The sequence below is a fragment of the Bombina bombina genome, chromosome 7, assembly GCF_027579735.1.
Source record: "Bombina bombina isolate aBomBom1 chromosome 7, aBomBom1.pri, whole genome shotgun sequence".
NCBI lineage: Eukaryota > Metazoa > Chordata > Amphibia > Anura > Bombinatoridae > Bombina > Bombina bombina.
Genome location: NC_069505.1, coordinates 523,594,324 through 523,605,675, shown reverse-complemented (window position 1 = coordinate 523,605,675; position 11,352 = coordinate 523,594,324). Strand labels below are relative to the sequence as shown.

The 11,352-nt window shown below is 35.5% G+C and overlaps 1 protein-coding gene across 2 annotated transcripts in view; it reads right to left on the bottom strand.

Moving 5' to 3' along the window:
• Positions 1–11,022, bottom strand: part of YIF1B (Yip1 interacting factor homolog B, membrane trafficking protein) — a 32,622-nt gene extending 21,600 nt beyond the window's left edge. The window contains exons 1-5 of one of the 2 annotated variants that reach the window (XM_053721807.1): positions 10,939–11,022; positions 8,056–8,282; positions 6,515–6,619; positions 2,084–2,162; positions 404–461 (exon numbers count right to left, since the gene is read on the bottom strand). In XM_053721807.1, coding sequence (XP_053577782.1) covers positions 404–461; positions 2,084–2,162; positions 6,515–6,619; positions 8,056–8,282; positions 10,939–10,966 — 497 coding nt within the window. In that variant the 5' untranslated portion in view covers positions 10,967–11,022. Of the gene's footprint in view, positions 1–403; positions 462–2,083; positions 2,163–6,514; positions 6,620–8,055; positions 8,283–8,802; positions 8,918–10,938 lie in introns of those variants that run through there. The other variant, XM_053721808.1, reaches the window with a different exon arrangement.
• Positions 11,023–11,352: the final 330 nt, after the last annotated feature.

Genomic DNA, 11,352 nt, shown 5'->3' with positions numbered 1-11,352 from the left:
CTGCTACCCACACTTCAGTATGCAGGGAACACTTGCTTCGTATTGCGAAAAAAATTCGTAAACCGAGGGGCAAACCGGAACATTTGTTTCGTATTGCGAAAAAAATTCTTAAACCGAGACAATTTTTTTCAAGATTTTGAATTCGTAAACCGAAATTTCGTATACCGAGTCGTTTGTAAACCGAGGTCCCACTGTGTATATATATATATATATATATATATATATATATATATATATATATATATATATATGCCACGTTAAGAGTTATAGGAACTATTTTACGTTCTACAAAACTTGTGACTTTTGTAGCAACAGACTATAAATATAAATATCACATCGGCCAAGAGATAACTCATTCAGTCCCCTAACTTTCACAACATTTTTTTATTACTTCAATGTTTACCTGTTTTGCGTTCCCAAAGCCAATCCGGCCACAAGGATATACGTGATAAAAGCCATCACTGCAAAAATAAAACAGCAAATGAACAGCTAGAAGACAAACACATATTTGTTGATTATAAATACCACCTTGGATTGATGGAAAATTACTCAAAACTGGTGGTTTTTACTGATACTAGGATTTCTAGAGAACACAATACACTGTAGGGTCATTCACAGATTACCTCTAACATGTATTGATGCATTATAAATTAATTACAGGAAATTTACTGCTACCACTGAAACGACAACATTTACTAGTTCTGCTGTACCGAGTGATGACTCGAGTTGTTTTTAGGATGCTATAACCACTTCTTATGTGCAGATCAGTGATTGGTCATTAAAATGTGCTAAAGACTCTCAGAATCGTGGGAAAAAAAAAAAGACAGCTGTTTGATACACAATTAAAGGAAGGTGTGAGTTTACTAAATAAAGATAGTATAATTACAATAGCTTTTTAGTAGTCATAAGTCTACTGGTGTACTTGATTCAATTCAAATCCCTGTAAACCTGAAGAATTACTTAGGCACTTGCCCCAAAAATAGAACTAAAGGAGTTTACTAAAATGTAAAGCCTCCAAAAAAAATGTGTCGGGTGGCAAAGATATATAGTGGGTGCATTTTGTTAGCTTAGTTTAGAGGTGATGGAGAAGATTTATTGCAGGGGCACAAATGCGTTGGGGTAAGCACAGTTATATTGTGATATTTTAGATGGAGTTTAATTTGTCAGTTGGAATGAAGATGCCCACTTCAAAAGTCAATTTTTCTGTGAGCTAACAGTTTGAACTGTTCCCCAATCAGCGCTCTCCCCATATGGCACTTTTGTTAAAGTTAGAGCGTCGATTGGAGAACAATGCAAACCCTTAGCTAACTAAATTTTGAATTATATATCTATATTAAAAAGTAAGTTATAGCACAACTTCATTACAACTGATTAATTAAACTCCATCTAAAATATCACTAACAATCCAGATCTAATTTTATAAAGGGGAGAGTCTACCATCATTTTAAAATATTTAACAGTGTGTGTGAGCCCCCCCCACCCCCACTGTTACATATTTTATTTTAAAATGATGGGGGGGTGCACAGATTTTTGTAAGGGGTAAGCAAGACGTAGAGTACTTTGTGTAGAAGGACACATACGTAGGAATGTGCAGTTAAAATACTTTATATAAGAAGGCACCACTTTGAAGTGGGTGAGCACAGTTAAATATGTAGTATGGTGGGGGGCATAGATTTGTAGGAGTAGGAAAACATTAATAAGTGTAGAAGGACAAATATCTGTAGGACTGAGCAGTCAGAATTATTTATATAGAGGCACAGATTTCTAGGGTGTTGCAGTGAAGGGGAGCTTAGATTTGCGTAGAAGGGGGCACTGATGTTTCAGTGTAGAAGGCCACACATCTCTAAGAGTGGGCATAGTTTGAATACTTATATAGGGGACAGAGATTTCTAGGGTGGGTACAGTTATAATATGTAGAGTATGGGAGCACAATTAAAATAATTCATGCAGTGGAGGCTGTAACACAGCAAGTAATTCCTGCCACCCTTCTAAAAGGGTGCAGTAGCGTCAGACGTACCACTAACAGAGGACAAAACATGGAGAGAACTTTTTGAGGGGAGGTGGGGGGGGGGGGATTCAGTACCTGGAATGTACAGATCTGGAGCGTTGACATCAAACCGTGGTGCTACTGGGGTATCCTGCTGATATCTGACCTCCCAATTCTAATAAAAACAGACATATCAAGAAGAAGACAAAGTTAGAATACCTTAACAGATAGTTGACCACTGCGTAATACTCCTGTTTAACCCCTTTCTGCCCGTGCTAATTTGTCTACATTGGAACAAAGTTCCGATGTAAACAAATAATAAAAAAAATCACGTGATCGTTCATGCAATTGTGTGATTTCAATGATGGCATCGGGTCAGGGGGGGGGGGTGCTTATGACGTTAGGCATGCCCTCCCACCCGCGATCCCAATTAGGAAGAGCCTTTGGCTTTAGTACAGCCAAATGGCTATGACGTTCTATGTCGTCCTAAGGGCTTTAAAGCCCAGTGCGGTAAGGACGGCATAGAACGTCATAAGGTCATGAAGGGGTGAAGAGAGGTTTGTTTTCGTTATTGTTTTTGTTTTTTTTAAGGATTTAAGCAATTGAGTGGATGCTTTATTTTAGACCCCAAGAGAATATGAAATGTAAATACTGTACAGATCAACATAAAGAATTATTCACTCTCTTCCTGCGAGACAAAATATTGTCATAACATATAAAAAAGCCTGCAATATTTTCACAATTTATTTTGTACCCTTTTCCTGTAATTTCATTCTGGAACACTCTGTTATATACCCACACAGTCATTGGCTGCAAACTCTAGTGACCCATTTATAAAAATCCCTAATTGGCCACAGCAGAGAAGGTAACCCAAGTTACAACATGGCAGCTCTCATTGCTTTATAGTCACAAAAACTTTACACTTATTTTGTCACTATTTAAACAGCTAATGCAACCTTAAAAATATACATCTGCATGTTATTCTAAGACTAATCTTTTCTTTGAATGGATCATTCTATCTAGCATTTAATTAGTCTTTAATGTCCCTTTAAAAACAAAGTGTTCGTCACCAGCCTCAATGCATTGCCGCTACAGAGCAGAACATGATTAAGGGGTAACTCCCAAAACGTTGAGATATGGTGTGCATCCACTGTTAACCAAAATATTATTTTATTATATGGTTAAGTGCTACAACATTTGCACTTTTTTTGATAGATCTTGTGCCACACAGAACAATCACACACATAGTCACCAATTACTGTATATGTCCTGCTGAGAAACAGCAAGCGCTAAACGCATGGAAAACAAGGGACAGTATTGCAAAAAATAACTCTGCTTAGATTTGAATAATAAACAAATGCAGTTGCACTTAGTCTGAACTTCACATGAGTAGTAGTGACACATTTCAGAGTTATGTCTATTTACACTCCTCCTGTATCATGTGACAGTCATCAGCCAATTACAAATGCATAAACATATATTCTATGAATTCTTGCACATGCTCAGTGAGAGTTGGTGACTCAAAAAGTTTAAAAGTAAAAATTCTGTGCACATTTTGATAATATAAGTAAATTGGATAGTTGTTTGAAATTGCTGCTCTAGCTGAATCATTACAGTTTAATTTTGACTTTGCTGTTTAAAGGGACAGTATACTATAAAATAGTTTTTCCCTTAATATGTTTCCAAATACTTTTTTACCAGCTGCAGAGTATAAAATGTATGAGATTTGCTTTTTTAAGGCTTATTTGTGTTTATGAATTAGCGGATTGTGTTTTGAAGCTACAACCTAATAAAATGGGTTGAGCTTGTAGGTATAATCAGATCTCATTACTTTATCACATTGTGTAAATATACCTGCTTATTTATCTTATATCTGTAGGTATAATCAGATCTCACTACTTTATCCCATTATCTACATATACATGTGTCTATATCTTATATCTGTAGGTATAATCAGATCTCATTACTTTATCACATTGTGTACATATACATGTGTCTTTATCTTATATCTGTAGGTATAATCAGATCTCATTACTTTATCACATTGTGTACATATACATGTGTCTTTATCTTATATCTGTAGGTATAATCAGATCTCATTACTGTATCACAGTGTGTACATATACATGTGTCTTTATCTTACATCTGTAGGTATAATCAGATCTCATTACTTTATCACATTGTGTACATATACATGTACCTTTATCTTACATCTGTAGGTATAATCAGATCTCATTACTTTATCACCTTGTGTACATATACATGTGTCTTTATCTTATATCTGTAGGTATAATCAGATCTCATTACTTTATCACATTGTGTACATATACATGTGTCTTTATCTTATATCTGTAGGTATAAACAGATCTCATTACTGTATCACATTGTGTACATATACATGTATCTTTATCTTATATCTGTAGGTATAATCAGATCTCATTACTGTATCACATTGTGTACATATACATGTGTCTTTATCTTATATATGTAGGTATAATCAGATCTCATTACGTTATCACATTGTGTACATATACATGTGTCTTTATCTTATATCTGTAGGTATAATCAGATCTCATTACTGTATCACAGTGTGTACATATACATGTGTCTTTATCTTATATCTGTAGGTATAATCAGATCTCATTACTTTATCACATTGTGTACATATACATGTGTCTTTATCTTATATCTGTAGGTATAATCAGATCTCATTATTTTATCACATTGTGTACATATACCTGCTTCTCTATCTTATATCTGTAGGTATAATCAGATCTCATTACTTTATCACATTGTGTACATATAGATGTGTCTTTATCTTATATCTGTAGGTATAATCAGATCTCATTACTTTATCACATTGTGTACATATACATGTGTCTTTATCTTATATCTGTAGGTACAATCAGATCTCATTACTTTATCATATTGTGTACATATACATGTGTCTTTATCTTATATCTGTAGGTATAAATCAGATCTCATTACTTTATCATATTGTGTACATATACATCTGTCTTTATCTTATATCTGTAGGTATAAACAGATCTCATTACTTTATCACATTGTGTACATATACATGTGTCTTTATCTTATATCTGTAGGTATAATCTGATCTCATTACTTTATCACATTGTGTACATATACATGTGTCTTTATCTTATATCTGTAGGTATAATCTGATCTCATTACTTTATCACATTGTGTACATATACCTGCTTCTCTATCTTATATCTGTAGGTATAATCAGATCTCATTACTTTATCACATTGTGTACATATACATGCTTCTCTATCTTATATCTGTAGGTATAATCAGATCTCATTACTTTATCACATTGTGTACATATACATGTGTCTTTATCTTATATCTGTAGGTATAATCAGATCTCATTACTTTATCACATTGTGTACATATACATGTGTCTTTATCTTATATCTGTAGGTATAATCAGATCTCATTACTTTATCACATTGTGTACATATACCTGCTTCTTTATCTTATATCTTTAGGTATAATCAGATCTCATTACTTTATCACATTGTGTACATATACATGTGTCTTTATCTTATATCTGTAGGCATAATCAGAACTCATTACTTTATCACCTTGTGTACATATACATGTCTTTATCTTATATCTGTAGGTATAATCAGATCTCATTACTTTATCACACTGTGTACATATACATGTGTCTTTATCTTATATCCGTAGGTATATTCAGATCTCATTACTTTATCACATTATGTACATATACATGTGTCTTTATCTTATATCTGTAGGTATAATCAGATCTCATTACTTTATCACATTGTGTACATATACTTGTGTCTTTATCTTATATCTGTAGGTATAATCAGATCTCATTACTTTATCACCCTGTGTACATATACATGTGTATTTATCTTATCTGTAGGTATAATCAGATCTCATTACTTTATCACATTGTATACATATACATGTGTCTGTATCTTATATCTGTAGGTATAATCAGATCTCATTACTTTATCACATTGTGTACATATACTTGCTTCTTTATCTTATATCTGTCAATAAACCAATCACCAATACTTTGAGAGAACAATGGAAAATCAACATTTTATTACCTTATCTCTTCAATAACCCACTGGGAGTGTAATTTATTCTACTGGCTGTGTTTACACAGTTAATCTATAGCTTGACCTTGAGGCCAAAAACTTTCAGGATGGGTGGGGATACCACAGACGAAATAAACTATTTCAAATGCCAATATAAGGGTAAAGAAAATACTTGTAAACAATTTAATACACTCCAGCAGGTAAAGTGGATCATTGGGAACACATTAAAGGGGAGAAAAATGTTGAGTAAACTGTCCCTATAATTTCTTCACGTCCATGAAGAATGTCGCCATTTTAAAAAAAAATGCCACTTACGTTTCTCTTTATTCCCTGTCCAGATCAGCTGCAGACATTTCAGAACTCAAACATGTAGTGCAAAAATAAAAAGAGCAGATTTTACTAACTAAAAAAAAGCTACAGCCGCCCTTACCTGATGCATGTAGGGAAACACTAGGAGGCCGATCTTTTTACCAACATAGACAGTATCGACCGCAAAGTAATACTTCAGTTTATTTACTGGGATAATTCTGTCAATCTGTGGGGAGAAGGGAAGACATATTTTGTTACAGTGGGTCATCTCATAGAATGTTAATGCCAGTAGACCACAAGTGTACTCACCAAACAATATAATATACGTGCAGTGTGGATCGGCCGGTTGCTATAAGAATAACTCTCACAATGTCACACACATTTAATTGACATCACATTCTATATTTGGGCATTAGCTATAAGTTTGCATAATATGTATCTATGCCCCGCAACCTAGTATCACTTGATACCATGACAACCACTTGTTTACACTTTCACTGTCCAATTGAACACCTGGTAAGCCACCGGAACCAGGCATGATGAATACGTCACTTCCGGTTTTGGGGCGGCGTTCTCCCGTGGGGACCGGCGGCCAATCCACACTGCGCTTATATTATATTGTTTGGTGAGTACACTTGTTTTTTAATTTCTGTCGGATGACGTGGTCACTCCCCGAAAACGTTTACAACACTTTGGATTAAATATACTTTTACTAATGGCGAGTGCTCTCTTTGGATTTACTATTTATATACAATACGGGATGCACCCCAGCTTTGATGGATTACAGTGAGTCAACAGCCCAACCCTCCAGATGCCAGCTGCCTGGGTGCAAAAATGTAATAAAATATATTCAAAAAACGAATGCACTCTCAGGACTTGCCCACAATCAAACCATATTTAATGGAACGTTCTCGGAGAGATAATCTCCTTCATCAGCATGGTGATGAAGGAGATTCTCTCTCTGAAAACATTCTATTAAATTTGGTTTAATTTTGTGCAGGTCTTAAAGGGACATTAAAAACTCATTTTTTCTTTGCATAAATGTTTTGTAGATGATCTATTTATATAGCCCATAAAGTTTTCTTTTTTTAAAAATGTATAGTGTTGCTTATTTTTAAATAACATTGCTCTGATTTTCATACTCCTAACCAAGCCCCAAGGTTTTATGTGAATACTGTCAGCTACCTTCTCCAGCTTGCTCCTGTTTGTGTAAAGGGTCTTTTCATATGCAAAAGAAGGGGGAGGGGGGTTCTTATCTCCCACTTGCAGTTGGCTTTCCAACCACCTTTTCAACAGAGCTAAACTTAGAACTTCTAAGTAAGTTTTAAAACAGTTTTATACTGGATTTTTATATCAGTATCTGTGCATCTTATTCTTTATAGTAGTGTCTATTACATGCAGTTATATGAAAATGAGTGTATACTGTCCCTTTAAGAGTGCATTCGTTTTTGGAATATAGTAATAGTGTATATAATATATATATATATATATATATATATATATATATATATATATATAAAAAAAATCACAATATTATCCTGCTTTTTCTATCTATAAATATATTACAACTGCAGCCAATAAACTAATTTATGCAACAGATTCGCTCCCTCAGTTATAGGTCATATTTAAAAATGTAAACCTTATATTGGAACCAACACGTACGTTTTTATCGACCATTTCCTTGCCCTGACTGGCTAAACTGCTTCCATAAGCCATGGCAAAGTTTGACATAGGCTCGGACAGGAAAGCCTCTGTAGGGATACCCAGGGCAGGGGAGGCGTGATTAGGATATTCCACGCCATGGATGCCAGGCCCTGCGCTGGTGTCATCGAAAAGCTGGTGTGGGGAGGCCATGTTGGGGTTAGATCCACGTTGGCGCCTCTTAGGAGCTGTAGAAAAAAAAGTTTAAACAAACAGCAATTTAAAGCATATACAAATAAATATGCATCAACCAAAAAGTTTTTAAGAATAAAGTCTGAACATTCCATTAATATGGGATCTCATTAATAAGCAATAAATCTCAATCCCAATATATTTGCATTACAGCACACATAAACCCAAGTAGCTATAAAATTACCAAATAATATAACACAAATAAAAAGTATTTAAACCCTTTAATAAGCGGCTTGTCTGATTGGAACGGGTCAGGGGGGAGTGCCTATGATGCTAGACACGCCTCACAGCCCGCAATCTTATATAGGAAGCAACTTAGGTTTCAGGACAGCCGAGTGGTTAGGACGTTCCATGCCGTCCTAATTGCGCTAAAACCCTGCGCAGTTACGGCGGCATAGAACGTCCTAAGGCGGGAAAGGGTTAAAGGTAAGATGCAAACCTAAACTTTTCAATAAATAAATCAAGAAAAACCTAACCCCTACTTTAACCCATCATTACCTAATATACCTAAATTACCTTTAACTCTACCCATTAGAAGAGTATGGAATTTACATAGCCTGGGACACAAGAGAGATGCAATTAGGTTTTTGTTTCTTTCTTTAGCCCTGAGGTGAAGTGCATTGGGTACCAGCACTCACATGTATGGTGGCCAGGTGTCTGGTATTGAATAAGAAAGTCAACAGAGTTAAATATTTTAACCAGCTGTATTTTTCTACTTCCCCAGAAAACAGCACTAATGGTGATGTGTTAAGAGGTTATACAGCTTTTGATGCCAGTTCTCTTTACCACATTTCTGCCTGGCTGTCAGACAGTATGGCAGCCAAACCCAGTGCATTCCTCCTTTCCAGAGAAAGCCCTGGATGGGATGATGGGGACACAGCACACTGTGCAAAGGTGCACATAGCAGCCATAGATAGCAATGAACTTAAAGGGACAGTTTAGTCAAAATGTAAAAAAAAAAAAAAAAAAAAAAAAAAAACTCTCATGACTCATACATGGAATGCATTTTTAAACAACTTTCCAATTTACTTTTATCATCAACTTTGCTATGCTTTAAATTGGTATTCTGTGTTGAAGGATAAACCTAGGTAGGCTCATATGCTAATTTCTAAGCCCTTAAAGGTCTCCTCTTATCTCAGTGCATTGTGACAGCTTTCAAAGCTAGACAGTGCAAGTTCATGTGTGCCATATAAATATTGTTCTCACTCCCATGGAGTTACTTATGAGTAGTCAGCACTGGTTATCTAAAATGCAAGTCTGTCAAAAGAACTGAGATGACTTAGAAACAAGGTAATTACAGGGGTAAACAATATTAATATAACAGTGATTGTTATGTAAAACTATCCTTTTAAACAATACACATTCTGGAATAGACTGTCCCTTTTAAGGTAAGCGACTGCAATGCCACTGGTTTAATCTGAGATCTGATGTGGGTATGTGGCAGACAAGAGGGACTACTTGGTCAGAAGTGCAGTGCTCTGTGGGTCCTGAGCATTACTTCTACTATGTGTTTAACCCCTTAGCTAGAGTTTAAACACACAGAGGTGCAAGGTTGCTAGTCTTAAAATTAGAGCATATCAATTGTCAACTATAATGGACCTTTAATTCCAACATAACCTATTAATACATCCATTATTTCCAAAATACACCACTATTCCCCACTCTGTCACTAATTTAGCACATTCTCCAATTAAAGCCACTATAAACTAATACCCACTATGCACCAATCACTTCAGGCTGCACTCAATAATGAACATTATTTTACAATGAATTCCTACTGTTCTACATCAGTGCCCCACAATTGTCATTATTTCTCAAACTAACCATATGCCACATGAACCATTAAAATCGCATATACCCCTATTAATCATTAATTATATATTCCATTCACTGAGGATATTTCTTCTAATTTGACTTTTCCCCAGCAACCTAAAAAAATCAATTATTTCCCCTGAAATACCCTACATATATCTTTTTTACTAGTTAATATTAAAGGGCTGCAAAGGTCCAGAATAACACAGTGGCACAGCTGGTACTGTTACATTCTTTTGTTTCTAATGCTGAGATCACAGATCTCTGCCTTAACATGGGTACTGATAGGTAACTATGAATAGCTGCAAGCACCACATGTGCGCTGGGTACCAACAAACTTTGCCAACATATTGACTTCCATGCCCCTTTAATACCAGCTCTGCTCCATTAATAACTCACATGCCCTAAGTTATTCCACTCTCCTCTAACTAATATCTCATATACACACATTAATAGCAAATTTGCCCCACTCTTCTCCAGCAGAGCCCCATATATCAACATCATTACCCACTCTGCCCCACTAATACTCCATATACCTATTTCATTTATTCTGTGCTCCACATAACTGTATGAATAACCTGTAACACTAATACCCTCGTGCCACCATTAATACCCACTCTGTACTATTAAAAAACATATACCTCCTTAAAACCCACTCTACCCATCAATGTCCACCCTCCCTAATATACACACCCCAATAATTGCCACTGTACCCCACATTTACACCCACTCTAACACATTAACAAACCCAAATACCCCCCTAACTAACTATCAGGCCCCGTTAAAGGAAGAGAACATAAAACCCTCATCACCCATCTCACAGTCCCATCCCACACTTACGGGCCCTAAAGCTGCTCTCCCGGTTCATAGCTCCGGTTTGATGACGCGTCAAGCCCCTCCGCCTTATCACGTGACACACAAACCCAATCGCAAGAATACTTACTCTCTGTTCTTCTTCGCATTATGAACTTTTGTCAATAAAGTTGGTCAAATAAAAAAAAGAAAACAAAGTTTAGATGAGTTTTGTGATGTGGCAGGAGGCGCGGTCCAATGACGTAATATGAAAACCCTCTAGCGCGTATGGTCGGAGCTTTAACTCGTTACATACTGATACTTTGTATCGTTGTATCATTACTTTTTTCATAATTTTTTTCCCTATTAATGTAGTCATTTATAAAATTTAAGTAATATATATATATTTATATTTCTCCACAGAATGTTATATTTAACATATAAATATATTTATTAACATGT